General features: G+C 43.6%; 2 protein-coding genes and 1 pseudogene across 10 annotated transcripts in view; 1 reads left to right on the forward strand and 2 right to left on the reverse strand.

Annotated features, from left to right (window-relative positions):
- The window catches only part of LOC149345895 (uncharacterized), a 35,438-nt pseudogene extending 20,993 nt beyond the window's left edge, over positions 1-14,445 (reverse strand). Inside the window, exons 1-9 of the transcript XR_016282547.1 lie at positions 14,425-14,445; positions 14,259-14,381; positions 13,543-13,716; positions 13,365-13,467; positions 12,813-12,896; positions 12,500-12,736; positions 11,730-12,028; positions 2,969-3,058; positions 1,127-1,329 (exon numbers count right to left, since the gene is read on the reverse strand). The product of XR_016282547.1 is annotated as an uncharacterized LOC149345895 (transcript). The remainder of the gene's footprint in view (positions 1-1,126; positions 1,330-2,968; positions 3,059-11,729; positions 12,029-12,499; positions 12,737-12,812; positions 12,897-13,364; positions 13,468-13,542; positions 13,717-14,258; positions 14,382-14,424) is intronic.
- LOC149345896 (P2X purinoceptor 7-like) lies at positions 9,267-11,846 on the forward strand. Of its 8 annotated transcripts, none has more exons than XR_016292346.1 (5): positions 9,267-9,517; positions 9,704-10,155; positions 10,427-10,532; positions 10,770-10,820; positions 10,921-11,846. XR_016292346.1 is itself a non-coding variant. In XM_089586272.1 (4 exons), exons 1-3 carry the CDS (start codon positions 9,357-9,359, stop codon positions 10,147-10,149), a joined length of 528 nt encoding a protein of 175 aa, XP_089442398.1. In that variant the 5' UTR covers positions 9,267-9,356; the 3' UTR covers positions 10,150-10,155; positions 10,427-10,692. The 8 variants fall into 8 exon arrangements, 2 of the variants coding, with proteins under 2 accessions (XP_089442398.1, XP_089442397.1); XR_016292348.1 differs by having other exon boundaries at positions 9,704-9,913; positions 9,993-10,155; positions 10,770-11,846; XR_016292349.1 differs by lacking the exon at positions 10,770-10,820 and having other exon boundaries at positions 9,704-9,913; positions 9,993-10,155.
- A 384-nt stretch (positions 14,446-14,829) lies between the features above and the next one.
- On the reverse strand, positions 14,830-18,095 carry LOC149345897 (uncharacterized). The gene is made up of 4 exons (XM_089586269.1): positions 17,370-18,095; positions 16,154-16,330; positions 15,732-15,840; positions 14,830-15,432 (listed from the first exon to the last, which is right to left on the reverse strand). Exons 1-4 carry the CDS (start codon positions 17,649-17,651, stop codon positions 15,029-15,031), a joined length of 972 nt encoding a protein of 323 aa, XP_089442395.1. The 5' UTR covers positions 17,652-18,095; the 3' UTR covers positions 14,830-15,028.
- Between the last annotated feature and the right edge of the window lie 330 nt (positions 18,096-18,425).

Genomic DNA, 18,425 nt, shown 5'->3' on the forward strand with positions numbered 1-18,425 from the left:
GACACAATGTTTACGAGTTTTGAGTGCTGGATGTTGTCTCGCAGTTCGAGCAGTAAGTCACCGCTCGCCATTTTTGATACCTTGTAGCCAATGCCCAAGGCTTCTGTCAAACACTTTGATACTAGGAAGGGAGACAGGATTCTTGCTTGCTTATTTCCTACTTCACTATGGATGACATGGTATTTAGGAAAACTCACTTTTCTTTTTTGGAAAAAAACATCTGCTTCGTTCGCCCTCTCTTGAGAGAGCGATCAGGTTTGGAAAGTGGGGGAGCCATAAAAAATTTAGTTTTTTGGTCATGGTGCCAGCCACCCACCATGGAGTCCAACAAGGGGACGCGACAGGAACTTGAAAGCAAGTCCTGCCTACGCCAGCTGACTATAACCTAATATGACTCAACTCAGGGTAATTGGTCACACACGGTTAACCCTCGCCGCCAGGAAAAAGAGGAAAAAATGAAGAAGAGAGGAGGAGACAGGAGAGTTGTAAGAAAGGAAAGTGAAAGATAGAGGGGAGGACAGGAAAAGGCGACTGCCGATTTCCCCCGGTCGGGTCAGGCCGGAGGTGCCGTCTACAGGAAGCTGGGGCCAAAGTGGTGTGTTGCTTCCGCCGAGGGGCCTTAAGGGTCCAAACACTCGGCATCGGCTCAACCACCAGGATCCCCTTTTCCCCGGACACGGCGATGCCACGCATGGCTAAGCGCAGATGCTCGGGTCCGTGGTGACGCATTGTTCACCATCATCCCCCTGCGGGGATGTCCCTGCGGATGCTCGGGTTAACCCCGTGGTGTCGCCACTCACCAACGTCTGCATGCTGCAGACGCCCCCCTGCGGGGACAAAGTATGGTGCAGGCGGCCTGTGAATAGTAAACAAAGTTCAAGCCTGCGCTCCAGATGTTACCTGTGCTTTCCTTTACACCAGAAAAGTAACAAATCTTTCGGGGAACAGAATTTAATATTTAGGTGGAAAATATCTGTCTTCGCCGGAAATGAAAATGCTGACTGAAAAGGTTAAGAAGGCAAGACTTTGTAAAGAACACATAGTCGACCCACACAGTGCACAAGCACACATCCTTTGTGGTCTCCGAAACAGCTTATACTTATTTCTCAACCTCCCCGACCCTTACCAAAGGCTCCGAGGATCACTTGGACATTGCTGGCTGGTGGGATGGCTTGGTTGTGCCCAGCTTCCTGCCTCTTCTGGGATCGATCACTGGCTGGTAGGGAGAGGGTGGTAGCTTCAACTGGCTGCTTGCACCAGGTGAAGATGAGCGATCACAAATTCGCTCCAGCAGGGCGGCTGCACCTATGGACCCCTGAGTGTCATCGTCTGAAGATAAAAATACAGATGAAAGAAACCAATGCTATGAGATTTCATTGCACGTCGCAGCTATTTCACATGCTATATAGCTTTGCAGCAATCAGACAAAATGCATGAACACAAACTGCATATCCACAGAAAAAATCACGGGAATAATGGTTGGGAGTTTGAGGTGACATTCACAAAAAACTAGGCTGTTTATACGGGATGATGCAGTTCTAAGAAAGTAACGCAACTTGCAACCACACAAGTGGCAGAGTAACTGCATTGCTTGCGTTAAAGCTGCAGACATCCAAACTGCTGGAAAACTTGCCCACCGTGTTATGTCAACTGTGCTGAGAACTGATGCATGATAATTCTGCTTCTATGCACTGCAATGTTAGATAAAAGATTATTAGAATTTTCAGTAGAGTACAGCACCAACAAGCTGAAAGGCACTATGCTTTCATTGCTGCACAGCTACCAAACAGAACAGTTTCCAAGAGAGCAAGTTCGATTTCGTAAGAGCAAAACTTCATGGGTGAAAGGCAATGCAACTAGTCTCATTGCTTAACTGCCACATAGAGCTAAGCTGCTTTCTAGCTATACCTAAAGGCACAACCAGGCACTGAGGAGTGCATTGTGCAGGTTCCACACAGAACTACAATGACCATCCTTCAACTGCCAAGCAACTGAGTTCTTTTATGATTTATGCATACTTGCAACTTTTGTAGACTCTTCATATGACAATGCGAATGTGCGGCACACTTCGAGAGAACACATTATTATAAAGAGATATTAAAATGTTCCAGCCTGTACATGTAATACGAAGCTGGAAACAAGTATAAAATACAGCTGAAAACACACCATGGTCTTTCTGCTATTTATACTCAGCTATATTCATCACCATGCTGATGTTGCTACCTCATGGTTCCAGGTATGTCCATTAACAGGCCACACACTGCACACTAGAGAAATAACGAATGAAATTGTCTACAATAGATCCTGCCCTGTTGTACAGGTTTTCCTTAAGCATGTCAGTAATCATATTTAAAGTCAACAGTCAAACACCCATTTTTGCACTGATCTGCTCATACAACCAGAATATGTGATGGCCATCACGCCATGCCTACAGTTACACTTAACGCATACAGGGGCATGAGGAACTGAAGAGCGTTTATTAAGCAAAAATTATTTGTGGGTGGCGCCCCTCAGTCCAAGGCCCCTTGGACTTGGCTGCCACCAGTGTTCTACTGACTGGTGCTAGTTTTTGGGTTACAAGCTCAGCAGCTCCCCTTACCACTGCTGAAGAATTGTGTTTTCTATTCTGGGGATGTGTTCATTCTTTTGGCATGACCAGACCATATAAAGACCTATTTATGTAGGGAAAGGCACCGACTTGTAACTGTTTACACATCTCTTCTTCTTGAATCAGTGTCGTGTGCCCTTGTGGGCAGAGTCATCTACTTAGTGCATAATGTTGTAGTATTTTACGAAAATCTCTCTCGCGCATAGCCGTTCATAAAATGCCGCAGGAGCAAATATGAGCAACCACACCACTGAGGGCACTAAGCAAACTTGTTAGCTTATGCACTGACGTGGTCATGTGCAGATCAGGAACGACGAGCAATGCGATGAAAAGGAAAGACAGCTCCAAGAAATTGCTGACCTTGCCAAAGAGCATGGTCATACCGTGAGGCCAACAGAGCTGCCAGGAAAGGCACCGGCCGGTACATCCGCTGACTTGCGGAGTTGCTGCCTGCACAGGGCAACACAGCGTCTGCGGCCACATATTCAGCGGCTGCAAGCAATGCGACAGAAACACCACCAGCGGATAACGCGTCTAAGACCATTTCATTCTCATTTGGTACCAGGAGAAGATACTCTGTAGACTGGCTGTCCGAATACGGTATTTCAAAGGGCATTTTTGGAGGCCAATTGATATAATGGTAATACTGAAAATTGCGAAGTTTTACTTCGAAGGTTGGTAGGATTTTCAGATGAATCGATAAGCCCTTGTGTGTCGTCTTTCTGTGTTTGTTGATAAGTGTACCAGTTGTATTTAACCGAATGGTCTTTCAACAAAAGCTGAGTTGTTAATTAGCACTCTTCAAATGTTGAGTGAGAAATTAATTTAGAGACTATTCCTTCAATAAAAATATCAGAAACAAACTTTTCTCAACCAGACGACTGCCTTCTGCCGCAAATAGCTGACTGATAGTCATTCCCATTCTAAAACACTAGAAACATCCCTGAGCTGTTGCAAACTATAGACCAGTGCCTTTAAACATTTTTGTGTGCAAATTCTTCAAATGTTGGGTGAGAAATTAATTTAGAGACTATTCCTTCAATAAAAATATCAGAAACAAACTTTTCTCAACCGGACGACTGCGTTCTGCCGCAAATAGCTGACTGATAGTCATTCCCATTCTAAAACACTAGAAACATCCCTGAGCTGTTGCAAATTATAGACCAGTGCCTTTAAACATTTTTCTGTGCAAATTCATCAAATGTTGGGTGAGAAATTAATTTAGAGACTATTCCTTCAATAAAAATATCAGAAACAAACTTTTCTCAACCAGACGACTGCCTTCTGCCGCAAATAGCTGACTGATAGTCATTCCCATTCTAAAACACTAGAAAGATCCCTGAGCTGTTGCAAATTATAGACCAGTGCCTTTAAACATTTTTCTGTGCAAATTCTTCAAATGTTGAGTGAGAAATTAATTTAGAGACTATTCCTTCAATAAAAATATCAGAAACAAACTTTTCTCAACCGGACAACTGCCTTCTGCCGCAAATAGCTGACTGATAGTCATTCCCATTCTAAAACACTAGAAAGATCCTTGAGCTGTTGCAAATTTAGACCAGTGCCTTTAAACATTTTTGTGTGCAAATTCTTCAAATGTTGAGTGAGAAATTAATTTAGAGACTATTCCTTCAATAAAAATATCAGAAACAAACTTTTCTCAACCAGACGACTGCCTTCTGCCGCAAATAGCTGATAGTCATTCCGATTCAAAAACACTAGAAAGATCCCTGAGCTGTTGCAAATTTAGACAAGTGCCTTTAAACATTTTTGTGTGCAAATTCTTCAAATGTTGGGTGAGAAATTAATTTAGAGACTATTCCTTCAATAAAAATAGTTTCCGGACAACTGCCTTCTGCCGCAAATAGCTGACTGAGAGTCATTCCCATTCTAAAACACTAGAAAGATCCCTGAGCTGTTGCAAATTATAGACCAGTGCCTTTATTCCTTCAATAAAAATATCAGAAACAAACTTTTCTCAACCGGACAACTGCCTTCTGCCGCAAATAGCTGACTGATAGTCATTGCAATTCTAAAACACTAGAAAGATCCCTGAGCTGTTGCAAATTATAGACCAGAGCCTTTAAACATTTTTCTGTGCAAATTCTTCAAATGTTGGGTGAGAAATTAATTTAGAGACTATTCCTTCAATAAAAATAGTTTCCGGACAACTGCCTTCTGCCGCAAATAGCTGACTGATAGTCATTCCCATTCTAAAACACTAGAAAGATCCCTGAGCTGTTGCAAATTATAGACCAGTGCCTTTCTGTGCAAATTCTTCAAATGTTGGGTGAGAAATAATTTAGACTATTCCTTCAATAAAAATAGTTTCCGGACAACTGCCTTCTGCCGCAAATAGATGACTGATAGTCATTCCCATTCTAAAACACTAGAAAGATCCCTGAGCTCTTGCAAATTATAGACCAGTGCCTTTCTGTGCAAATTCTTCAAATGTTGGGTGAGGAATTAATTTAGAGAGTATTCCTTCAATAAAAATAGTTTCCGGACAACTGCCTTCTGCCGCAAATAGCTGACTGATAGTCATTCCCATTCTAAAACACTAGAAAGATCCCTGAGCTGTTGCAAATTATAGACCAGTGCCTTTCTGTGCAAATTCTTCAAATGTTGGGTGAGAAATTAATTTAGAGACTATTCCTTCAATAAAAATAGTTTCCGGACAACTGCCTTCAGCCGCAAATAGCTGACTGATAGTCATTCCCATTCTAAAACACTAGAAAGTGGCCTGAGCTGTTGCAAATTATAGACCAGTGCCTTTAATCATTTTTCTTCAATAAAAATAGTTTCCGGACAACTGCATTCTGCCGCAAATAGCTGACTGATAGTCATTCCCATTCTAAAACACTAGAAAGATCCCTGAGCTGTTGCAAATTATAGACCAGTGCCTTTTAACATTTTTCTGTGCAAATTCTTCAAATGTTGGGTGAGAAATTAAATTAGAGACTATTCCTTCAATAAAAATAGTTTCCGGACAACTGCCTTCTGCCGCACATAGCTGACTGATAGTCATTCCCATTCTAAAACACTAGAAAGATCCCTGAGCTGTTGCAAATTATAGACCAGTGCCTTTAAACATTTTTCTCTGCAAATTCTTCAAATGTTGAGTGAGAAATTAATTTAGAGACTATTCCTTCAATAAAAATGTCACAAACTTTTCTCATCCGGACAACTGCCTTCTGCCGCAAATAGCTGACTGATAGTCATTCCCATTCTAAAACGCTAGAAAGATCCCTGAGCTGTTGCAAATTATAGACCAATGCCTTTAAAAATTTTTCTGTGCAAATTCTTCAAATGTTGAGTGAGAAATTAATTTAGAGACTATTCCTTCAATAAAAATATCAGAAACAAACTTTTCTCAACCAGACAACTGCCTTCTGCCGCAAATAGCTGACTGATAGTCATTCCCATTCTAAAACACTAGAAAGATCCCTGAGCTGTTGCAAATTATAGACCAGTGCCTTTAAACATTTTTCTGTGCAAATTCTTCAAATGTTGAGCGAGAAATTAATTTAGAGACTATTCCTTCAATAAAAATATCAGAAACAAACTTTTCTCAACCGGACGACTGCCTTCTGCCGCAAATAGCTGACTGATAGTCATTCCCATTCTAAAACACTAGAAAGATCCCTGAGCTGTTGCAAATTATAGACCAGTGCCTTTAAACATTTTTCTGTGCAAATTCTTCAAATGTTGAGTGAGAAATTAATTTAGAGACTATTCCTTCAATAAAAATATCAGAAACAAACTTCTCAACCGGACGACTGCCTTCTGCCGCAAATAGCTGACTGATAGTCATTCCCATTCTAAAACACTAGAAAGATCCCTGAGCTGTTGCAAATTATAGACCAGTGCCTTTAAACATTTTTCTGTGCAAATTCTTCAAATGTTGAGTGAGAAATTAATTTAGAGACTATTCCTTCAATAAAAATATCAGAAACAAACTTCTCAACCGGACGACTGCCTTCTGCCGCAAATAGCTGACTGATAGTCATTCCCATTCTAAAACACTAGAAAGATCCCTGAGCTGTTGCAAATTATAGACCAGTGCCTTTCTGTGCAAATTCTTCAAATGTTGGGTGAGAAATTAATTTAGAGACTATTCCTTCAATAAAAATAGCTTCCGGACAACTGCCTTCAGCCGCAAATAGCTGACTGATAGTCATTCCCATTCTAAAACACTAGAAAGTGGCCTGAGCTGTTGCAAATTATAGACCAGTGCCTTTAATCATTTTTCTTCAATAAAAATAGTTTCCGGACAACTGCATTCTGCCGCAAATAGCTGACTGATAGTCATTCCCATTCTAAAACACTAGAAAGATCCCTGAGCTGTTGCAAATTATAGACCAGTGCCTTTAAACATTTTTCTCTGCAAATTCTTCAAATGTTGAGTGAGAAATTAATTTAGAGACTATTCCTTCAATAAAAATATCACAAACTTTTCTCAACCGGACAACTGCCTTCTGCCGCAAATAGCTGACTGATAGTCATTCCCATTCTAAAACGCTAGAAAGATCCCTGAGCTGTTGCAAATTATAGACCAATGCCTTTAAAAATTTTTCTGTGCAAATTCTTCAAATGTTGAGTGAGAAATTAATTTAGAGACCAGTCCTTCAATAAAAATATCAGAAGCAAACTTTTCTCAACCAGACAACTGCCTTCTGCCGTAAATAGCTGACTGATAGTCATTCCCATTCTAAAACACTAGAAAGATCCCTGAGCTGTTGCAAATTATAGACCAGTGCCTTTAAACATTTTTCTGTGCAAATTCTTCAAATGTTGAGCGAGAAATTAATTTAGAGACTATTCCTTCAATAAAAATATCAGAAACAAACTTTTCTCAACCGGACGACTGCCTTCTGCCGCAAATAGCTGACTGATAGTCATTCCCATTCTAAAACACTAGAAAGATCCCTGAGCTGTTGCAAATTATAGACCAGTGCCTTTAAACATTTTTCTGTGCAAATTCTTCAAATGTTGAGTGAGAAATTAATTTAGAGACTATTCCTTCAATAAAAATATCAGAAACAAACTTCTCAACCGGACGACTGCCTTCTGCCGCAAATAGCTGACTGATAGTCATTCCCATTCTAAAACACTAGAAAGATCCCTGAGCTGTTGCAAATTATAGACCAGTGCCTTTAAACATTTTTCTGTGCAAATTCTTCAAATGTTGAGTGAGAAATTAATTTAGAGACTACTCCTTCAATAAAAATATCAGAAACAAACTTCTCAACCGGACGACTGCCTTCTGCCGCAAATAGCTGACTGATAGTCATTCCCATTCTAAAACACTAGAAAGATCCCTGAGCTGTTGCAAATTATAGACCAGTGCCTTTAAACATTTTTCTGTGCAAATTCTTCAAATGTTGAGTGAGAAATTAATTTAGAGACTATTCCTTCAATAAAAATATCAGAAACAAACTTCTCAACCGGACGACTGCCTTCTGCCGCAAATAGCTGACTGATAGTCATTCCCATTCTAAAACACTAGAAAGATCCCTGAGCTGTTGCAAATTATAGACCAGTGCCTTTAAACATTTTTCTGTGCAAATTCTTCAAATGTTGAGTGAGAAATTAATTTAGAGACTATTCCTTCAATAAAAATATCAGAAACAAACTTCTCAACCGGACGACTGCCTTCTGCCGCAAATAGCTGACTGATAGTCATTCCCATTCTAGAACACTAGAAAGATCCCTGAGCTGTTGCAAATTATAGACCAGTGCCTTTAAACATTTTTCTGTGCAAATTCTTCAAATGTTGAGTGAGAAATTAATTTAGAGACTATTCCTTCAATAAAAATATCAGAAACAAACTTCTCAACCGGACGACTGCCTTCTGCCGCAAATAGCTGACTGATAGTCATTCCCATTCTAAAACACTGGAAAGATCCCTGAGCTGTTGTAAATTATAGACCAGTGCCTTTAAACATTTTTCTGTGCAAATTCTTCAAATGTTGAGTGAGAAATTAATTTAGAGACTATTCCTTCAATAAAAATATCAGAAACAAACTTCTCAACCGGACGACTGCCTTCTGCCGCAAATAGCTGACTGATAGTCATTCCCATTCTAAAACACTAGAAAGATCCGAGCTGTTGCAAATTATAGACCAGTGCCTTTAAACATTTTTCTGTGCAAAATCTTAGAATGTTGAGCGAGATATTCATTTACAGACTACTTGTATATTTTCTTCAATAAAAACATCAGAAAAAGTTTTCTTAACCGGGCGACTGCCTTCTGCCCTGATCCCTGAGCTGTTGCAAATTATAGACCAGTGCCTTAAACATTTTTCTGTGCAAAATCTTAGAATGTTGAGCGAGATATTCATTTACAGACTACTTGTATATTTCCTTCAATAAAAACATCAGAAAAAAACTTTTCTTAAAGGGACTATGAAACAAATTTATTGAGATTATGTAAAGATAGGCAATCCATCACTCGTCACTCCAGCCCAAGAATTTTTGAGCTAGCATCAATAATAACGAAGTTATAGGCGATTAAAAATCACCCTCCTCCTCTCCCCCCTCAACTCGTACGCGCGGGGCACCAGAAAAAAATAAAGAAAACAGCTCCGGGACTGGGCTCCGCCCATGAATACGTCATTCGATGACGTTCGGTTTACAACTTCCGGTTGTCGCACTCCCGAGGAGCAGCGTGCGTCGGCAGCGTCTCTCCGGTCTCGGCGCTTTCTTGGATTGCGGCGCGCGTCGGGTTTCTTTGCTAGTTGGCAGAATGGACCCGGACCTCGAGGCGCGATTGCTCGCTGTTACGGCCGCGATGGGCATCGAGCCCTATGCATTCACGCCGTACCGGCTGAATGCCGGCGACAACAGTAGCGACTCGGCGGGTTCATCGGACTCTCCCGAGAGCGGCGGAGACGACGACATTCCGTGGTGAGTAACGTATGCGTGATTACATTTGCATCGTCTGTCATAAACTTCTATTTTATGCGCCAAGGTAGATAACAGATATCGCAGCTCTCGTTCACGAAGACCCGTTTCATGTCCGCTTAACGCAAACGGTGCACGACAAGATAGGGCGGACGCACCTCGGCTCTTCGTCATATTGTGCATACGCAGGTGCAGTTGTGGCCGTTGCGAGGAGACGGCGACCCGTGAAGAACGACTGTGTTGCTGTGGCGTGCCAGAGGCAGTGAACGAGCAGGAAGACGACTGCATCACCGAGCACCCTGCGTTCGACAGCCTGTGCTGCACCCCACAGGTGCTGCGGGCTGTTTTTTTAGAATTTTTTAATGGTGTTGACGGCGAGGAGGACGACGATTCGAATAGGTGCGTAGCAGTGAAGCGGCACGCAAAAAACAAAAAAAAACGTGGCTTTATGCCCTGCTGTAACGCTTGTTATTTTCAGACAATACCGCCACGTAGCCTACTGGCTCTTCACGCGCTGGATCTGGGGCACGCTGGGCACAGGGAACAGAGTGGTGCTGCCAGCCTGTGTCGTCGCTCGCATTAGGCGCCAATTCCCTTCTGCCAGCTACGTAGGGTTCAGACATCCTGCCGTGTAGTTCAAGGTGAATGTCGCTTCTCTGTATGCTGACCTCTGAAGTTTATCACTGTGCCTGCATGTCAGTGCCCTTCATTTTTAAGCTGCCCCAGTATAAAAACCTCATTTTCTTCATCAGGACTCCTGATTGTTTTGTGCCATGTCATGAATAAATGTGGGAGGAATGGCATTTCATTGATATAAGGTGCGAAATTATTGCACACCTTTCGCAGGACGGGTATTGTTTGCTTTCTAAGCAGGTGTGAGTGCTGACGCTCTGTCTTATGTTTCGATTGCAGTTGAAGAGCAGCATCTTTTTTCTTCACCCTCGTGGAAATGTGGCCAGGATTTAATTCCGCTTCCTGGTGTGCAGCAGCCCTGTATCAAAACCATTTAGCTACCACTGTGAGTGGTTGCCCCTAAACTGATCTTATCTATTTAATCAGGAAGCATGAAGCAAGCAAGACTTATCTTGTGCTTCGTTTCAACTGTGAAATTGCTTGCAGCTAATTTGCAGCTAGGTATAGCTACAGTTGTATTATGTATAAATCATCCACAAATGGGAGTAGCTGGTCTTGTTGAGCTGTGTTCTCAGTGACACATAGCAACATAACTATAGGCTTTCACAACACTTTATTTCAGCCACTGTCATGGCAGCTGCCCACATGTATGTACACCCTCTTGCAAGCAATGGTCAGTGCCTTCGCCAGGTCTGATGATTATGGATTTTTATGGTGCAAGGCCAGCTATGACTAGAGAACACCATGACACAATATATTTTCTACTTTTCAAGGTGGCGTCAAATACCCATTCCCCAAGCATTTCACCCTAACCGAGCCGACCACCAAACCAAGGGAAAGCATGTACCCATTGTATCACCGACGGCCACCCGGCAGCACTGGGGATCGAATCCGGCAGCTCCCGCATGCGAGGTGGACGCTCAACACTTGGCTACCACTGCGGTTCGTCGTGTCAACAGCTCTGCTCAGTCGAACATTGAGAGGCTGCGTAAGTTGTGCATCATGAAGAGTGCCTAGGTATTGCACTCAGCTTCTGGGGTTTTGAAACGGCAACGATGTGATATAACTAAATCTTCCTTTGCTGGCCTTTCATAGCCACTGGACATACAATTAGTCGGCAAGGTCTGGTAACTGTCAAAGCTTTCCCTGTAAGAATGTTCCTTGCAGCGGGATATCGAGGCTTGTAGCAAGGCATCGACGTAATCTGCAAGGAGATATAGTGCTTTCCACCCTTCCTTCTGTGCTCTTCTTTGGCCTAGAGCCGTTGCGCTAGTGTCTACGAACATGTCCCAACTATAGTACCGACTAGCCCAGCAATTAACACTTCTGAAGATATCCTTGTTGTTTCACATCACAATCCCCTGTACAACATTTATACACTACAGTATTCTATTCTAGCTTGTTTTCATCGTAGTGGACTTAGCAGTCTGCTTTTATTCAACAGCCTAGGAATTAAGGGTTTCATTTCCGGAGCAGATACAGCCTTTCAGCCTAGAAAAATTGTTCATTAGCATGACACTGTTTTGTGCACTGCATTTTCAAAGTAGACATTAAGTTTCCCACAGGTTTAATGACCACTTACCATATGTGAGCTTCTCTTCCAAGGGGGAGACTGTGAAATGCCCTTTCCTTGCTTTGGAAGACTTCACCTTCCACTGCTTCTCTCCTTCCTTAGTTTCAGCTTGTTCTCTGTCGGCGTTCTCATGTACCTTGCCTGCATCATATCCGGAGAGAAAGCATTGGCCTTAGGAGCGAACCGGATGAGCACGCTGTTGAAGGACTCCAATGAGAACGTCTGAAATGCTGGAGAGAGCTTGTGAAGGTCGCGTAGCAGTGGAGCAGACTCTATGACTGCTTTGAGGCTCGTGAAGGCTTCCGAGGCTACAAAAAAAATAAATATAAAACTTTGCATGCATATTTGCCCATAAAGTATAGATGCTGCATATCTAGCCCAGAGTACTACAGCTCCAAATACTACCATGTGCATGTTAATGACTGGTATAAACTGTTAATGCTGCCAAGAATACATAGACAAACTTCGAGTGACTCTTGATCGCACAAGATTGGTGCATTAATCAGAGACAAACTGCAATTGACTTTTGATCGCACAAGAGTAGTGCATTAATTGCAAAAAAAGGTGCACCAAATTTTCAGGAAATAAAACCAAAAAATCAAAACGCTACTCGCGATGCAATGCGCAACGCATGCAAATTCTTTTTGTCATAGAGTGCGGCCCGCAGTCAGGTGTCTCCTTTTTCATTGCCTTTGTTTTTGTTTCATTGCAAGCTGTTCACCAGAAGCATAAAAAATAAAATAAACAGTGTTCAGCACGAAGCTTTTTGCATCACTTACTTGGCTTCATCCAGTGCCTGTCCCCCATGGGGCCGTGCATGCACTTGCAGTAGGGTCCATCATGGCCCTCGTGGACGTTGCAGATGTGGTTGAGGAGACTTCTCCACATGCTGACCACGAGGACCCCGTTGCCTTCACCAGCGCCAGCTACCCAGTATAAATGGTTCACTATGCACTGCATCCATTCTGCAATGACGGGGTGCTTCTTGCTCAAAGCCCACAGCTGCTTCTTGAGGCCTAGAATGCATGGGAGTAACACATTTATAAACATGTCTTGACATCTCCACCCAAGAGATCCCACACTAAAACTCACCTTTGGCAACATGCCAAACATCAAACCAGTGTGTCATCTGTGGCCTGCTGACTCTGCAGTAGCTCCTCACACCAGGGTGTCGGTCTGGAAAAGTAGACGTTCACTCCATGAGCTTTGTGCTAAGGAATAAGCCTTGGTCTGTATTAAGAAAACCGACAGCCTTTAGTTTCAGCACCTGGGAGTTCTCATTTCAATATTGCATTTTCCCATGCCAGCAAATAAAAAGGCAGTCGCAGAAGTTAAATCAGTTTTATTCTTTGCCACTGTCTGTAGTTGAGGTTGGCATCTGTAAAAGTTCACGCCATTCACAAAATTCAAACTGGCGAGCAAGTGGCACAAGCCACTAGGGAACAGTGCATTTCCAAAGTGGATATAGTTATAACTCTGGACTGTCTAAAATGTCAATAGCTTGCCGCATGTTTAACATGTGAAGCTAAACGAATTCACTGTCGCTGCAATGAATATGGTTAACTAGACTGTCGATATTGGTGCCATCGCATGCTTTTAAGTTTTTTGTTTTTTCATACTGCCAAACAGCAACTGCAACAGTACCTGTGGTTAGGGAATTTACGGCAATGCCCTTCTCTTCAAGAGCATCCAAGCACTTGATGAGCCCCTGCTTTTCCATGGACACACTGTTCGGGACCGCAGGTGACTGCATAGAGGAGTACAATTAGCTTACTGTACTGGTTCATCTCACTGCTTGAAAGCTGGGATATCAAAAACTCACCTCCCCAACTTGCACTTGTGCGGTATAAATAATGCGCCCAAGCTGCATGGCCAGCACACTGTATGTCAAGTATTTGGCACTGTAGCCTGGTGAATCGCATCGCCCATCGCCTGCTAGGTCCACCGCCACACCATTTAGGTCAGCCAGCAGCAAGGCCTGCCGTTGCTCAAACAGCTGCATGCAAAATCAAACATTCTTTTGTCCTCCCATGTAGTAGTGGTTCATTTTTAAAAAAGACAAAAAAGGTGACGAAAAGAGTTTAAGCACCCAAGCTGCAGCTGGCGGAAATTAAAGGGAAAGGGAGAGCATAGTGAGCAAAAGTGTAGAGGGGAGCGACAGCAAGAAATGACCGGGGAGAGCTTTGTACACTATTTACAAAATACAAAAGTAATCTAGTTATTAAAAGGTATTTCATAACATCCATATATCATTAATATTTACATTTATCACATGCTCCATATTTCGATCCCGCAGTTATAGCAGTGTAGGTGCATGCATGCCTGTTTGCATGTAGGCTGTGAAAAAAACAGGCATAGAGATTTGCTGTAATATGCGTGTTACTTATGTTCATTCTCTATTATGTTCATTTGCTGGCACATTTTCTTAACAGGTGAAGTTTCCATTATGCCTTTACTGTTTGCCATGCCAGTTTACTGACCGGGGTGCATGTCACACTGTTTAAATTTGAAAGCGCTCAAGTCGGAAAAAAGCCAGACCTCATTGATAGCTGGCAGAAGGAATCCCCGCTGGTAATTGTAGAAAATGCGATCCGTTATCACTTGCACATTGATGGAATCCAGGCAGCGAAGTGTGGTGGCCTTGAGGACAGGCACCCTCCACTATAAGTAGGGTGCCCCTTACAGTGAAGTCACCGCAGCACACTTGGCTGCACACACGACACATGCCCATGAGATCTCGCAGACAGCTCTCAAATATAATACACTTCCGTTCAGTATGGAGGGGTGCCTGGACATCCTTTCCTTGGTCGCTGCAAATAAAATACAGTACATTTCCTTTCGCAGCACATTCCTTTCGCTCACCTAGGCTTTCTTATGTACATACAGCTTGGTATGGACTTATATCTTCTTTATCGCAGTCATGAAAATTGAGAGTAGGTCATGGTGTTTTACACTGAAGGGAACCAATACATGAAAATAAGCCCTTGCTTATTTCACAATGCTGATCAGGAAGACTCGTCAAGGGCTACCAGGGCTGTTGTGCTTCAAAGTACCTCATGTTATCTCTCTTGAGTATTAACAAACGCTTCAGCTCATGCATATTTCATGAGAACACTACATAATCCCTCAGTGTAACAAGTTGCCTTCAGCACCACATCAGAAGTGTTGTTGGAGGTCTCAGTCTAGGTGCAGGCCCATTAATTGTGTTCAGTTGGCAATACAATATACAGTAAAATGCAGTGAGAACTAATGGCTAATGCACTTATGTACAGAAAGTAGCGCTCCGTTATGATAACTACAAGCATGCTCTAGACTACGTGAGCAGGTGATACAGTTTGGGTAGCAGCGGCACTCTTTGCGTACCTGCTGAAGGTGTCATTAAATGATGGCATGTACGTTGTGTCGTGCTCTGCCGGCTGTTCTTCCTCATCATCATCTTCCTGCCAGTCGCAGAAAGATTCCCCATGCTGTAGTGGCACAGGCACCGAGGCAATTGGGGACAGCGGTGTCAATTCAATAGCTGAGGCAATGGTCGGCAGTGGTGTTGAGGCTCCACGAGACCTGAAGCTGGTGGGCGATAGTAAGAGCGTCTCAGTGTGCTTATCGGCTTGCTTGCAGACAAATTTCTCTGCTGGAGCCTCCTGGAGGGGACACGGATCAGTCTGGGTCCCGGCCGAAACCAGCATCTTCAGGCCCAGAGATACCTGTGTAGCTACAACAGTGGAAAACAATTATTACTGCATACAGTTGTGCAGTTATACAAATAAAACACGTTGTTGGGCTGGTTGGTGCATTGCGTCAAGGAAGATAACACCATACAAAAGCAGATGCACAAAGGAAACTGGGAAGATGACACGAAAGAGTACAACCTCTTTCCTCTCATAATCCCACTCTTGTTTCAATCTTCTTCGAACTGGCATTATTTTCATTAAAGCTGTACAGACATATATAAAGTACCGGAATACTTTAGCTCAACAAACTGCTTGCTTTATTGACATTTTTTTTACTTACCAACAGACTGGCACTCCTTCGTTCTTTCGCTTGCACACAGGCTCTCCTTCGTGGTCTGTGTTGCCCATGTGAATTTGGCAGCAGAACATGTGCAAGTGTGCGCTGGTTCCTAAAGTAAGGCACATGCAAACACAGAATATCTGTACTCTTGTGAAGCAAGCACTGGTACACTGAAGCAGCTGCAGACATCATTCACCTCCAGGAGGCTGCAAAACTATTCGACTCAAAATATTTGTCTCCGTTTTTTGTTTATGAATTCCATCTTTCAGCCCTTTCACTAGTTTTAATAGAGGCGTCGTTGTACTTGAAAGTAAACATTAGTTGGAAAAATCAAATGGTAGCTAATAACGGTTCAATTAGCCACCGGCACTAGACACATTTTGCTTACAAGTTTATGTACCATATGCAATATGTGTTCTCACCAGGCTAGAGTAAGGTGGAGCAAGAGTAGTGGACTGCACTCCATCACGCTGCTGTTGGATAGCGTACGGTGGAGGAAGAGTAGTGGACTGCACTCCATCACACTGCTGTTGGATAGCATAAGATGGAGCAAGAGTAGTGGACTGCACTCCATCACGCTGCTGTTGGATGCTGCCAAGCTGAAAAAAAAAAGCATGATTTTTCAAACCACCAGTAATTTCTAGATGGTTCTTTCGCGTTTTTCGGAGGGGCTCAGGAGCCGCTCCAAAGGTGGTGAATTCGGCGGTGTTGAAGGAGACGATTGATGAATGCAGATGATTAAACGAGGAAATATATTTACATATGTACAAGCGCAAACAGTTTCAGAACCTGAGTCACACAGACAGTCAAACTAACTAACTAAAAAAAAATTCTCACACAGAGAACACACTGCAAGACCTAACTTCTCGGCCCACGAGTTAAAGTCTAGGTACTTGTAGAATTACGCGCCACTGGGTCGGAGCCTGCTGCTAAACTAGACATGCATTTGTATGTTTTTGTAGGTTTCGCAAACAGAGAAGTTCGTGCTCTTATCGCGTGTTTTTTTTTTTTCCTTTCCCGCCGCACCTGTGCGTTGATCACCTCTCGAAGGATGTTTTCCCAGCTAACTGGCAGGGCCATTAACTTGCTGGCCCATCGCGGAAATGTCAGATGGCGGAGGCCCGCGACGCTTCGGCACCATCAAGAATGTCAGCGGAATAAAGGGCCGTCCGCAGAACACAAGGCAGTTCGCATATTTCCGTAGAAGCACCTGTTCCCGGCTCACACAATGTTTTATTTTTTTTTGTGCGCTGGTTCGGCCGCCACACCGATGCTGCCAAGTCTTGGCGTGAAACGCCGTGCATATACTGAGCCTAGCTGTCGAATGCTGGACACCCGGCTGCGGGATCGCAAAATCGCGCCGCCCGACTTAGAACACAAGGAACATACGGTATTACAGTCGTAAAACAGACGGGAGTGAAAGAAGGTCGGGACCGCATGTCGAAGCAGCTGCCGAATGTACCGCAGCAGTACGTAGCCGTCAGGCCAAGGCCCTCCGCGACAGCTAACGCTTCGAATTCGTCCTCTGCCCTAAGTAAATGCGGCAACTTTTTTTAAGTTCTCGTAGATAAAATTGTCTTCCATCGCAGATCATATCGTGTAAACGTTCATACCGATCGCTGCAAGCTGGAAACTCACCTTCCCGGCGGCAAGAAACAGTGTCGGCAGGGACTTCGGTCGAAGCTTCAGGTGCTTGACATTCATGCCTGACTGTCGAACGAGCGCTGGGTTATAGTAGTAAGCGTCAGGTGAGAAGTGTCGACAGCAAACGCGGAGTCTTCGGCGGGCGTGCGACGCTGGCAGTCCGATGCGCTCCATCCAGGCTGCTCGCTCACGCACGTCTCTAGGAATAACATGCCTGAGTTCAACACCTCGCCAGTCACTGGGTTTGCAGCCGACGACACAGCAAGGCGTATTCATCTTGGGCGGTCGAAAAAGGCACTGCGAGTGGGCCGTAGTGGCTCCCGAACTCGTGACAGAAAGAGGCGGCAGAGGTAAATTAAAACCATATGCGCGAAGGCAATGCCCTCGCTCGCGCTTGCCCGAGGGGGTCGCGCGGCAGCTCGAGCAGACGATTTTCACCGCTACCGGAAGTGTGCCCGTGACGTCGAAGCTGCCGCGGCTCTAGCGAATGACAGCGTGTGGTGGCCTGCCGACGTCATGGGACTAGTGACGTCTGTTTTCCCGATTTTGGTTGCAGAATTGCTCCCTACGAAGACACCAAGCGGCCCGCGAATTTTAAAAAACAAGATTTTCAAAAATTCATAATAAATTGCCGGCTCAGTTCCGAAGACTCATACTTGGTGTCAATGCTTCTGAGCATCAGTTCTAACATTTACAAGCGGCTTTAAATTCTTTTCATGGTCCCTTTAACCGGGCGACTGCCTTCTGCCCTGATCCCTGAGCTGTTGCAAATTATAGACCAGTGCCTTAAACATTTTTCTGTGCAAATTCTTCAAATTTCCTTCAATAAAAAGATCAGAAAAAAACTTTTCTTAACCGGGTGACTGCCTTCTGCCCTGATCCCTGAGCTGTTGCAAATTATAGACCAGTGCCTTTAAACATTTTTCTGTGCAAATTCTTCAAATGTTGAGGGAGATATTCATTGTATATTTCCTTCAATAAAAGCATCAGAAAAAAACTTTTCTCAACCGGACGACTGCCTTCTGCCACAAATAGCTGATAGTCATTCCC

Source organism: Amblyomma mixtum, chromosome 4 (genome assembly GCF_055824585.1).
Source record: "Amblyomma mixtum isolate Tamu chromosome 4, ASM5582458v1, whole genome shotgun sequence".
Lineage (NCBI taxonomy): Eukaryota > Metazoa > Arthropoda > Arachnida > Ixodida > Ixodidae > Amblyomma > Amblyomma mixtum.

What these genes read in the sequence shown, in the direction of transcription:
- LOC149345896 (XM_089586271.1), top strand. Translation starts at nt 9,357, where the DNA reads ATGGACCCGGACCTCGAGGCGCGATTGCTCGCTGTTACGGCCGCGATG. An exon ending in GGAGACGACGACATTCCGTG is followed by an intron (nt 9,518 to 9,703) that starts GTGAGTAACGTA and finishes GTGCATACGCAG; the next exon opens with GTGCAGTTGTGGCCGTTGCG.
- LOC149345897 (XM_089586269.1), bottom strand. Translation starts at nt 17,651, where the DNA reads ATGAATACGCCTTGCTGTGTCGTCGGCTGCAAACCCAGTGACTGGCGA. An exon ending in CTCCACCTTACTCTAGCCTG is followed by an intron (nt 15,841 to 16,153) that starts GTGAGAACACAT and finishes GCCTTACTTTAG; the next exon opens with GAACCAGCGCACACTTGCAC. An exon ending in GAAGGAGTGCCAGTCTGTTG is followed by an intron (nt 15,433 to 15,731) that starts GTAAGTAAAAAA and finishes CCACTGTTGTAG; the next exon opens with CTACACAGGTATCTCTGGGC.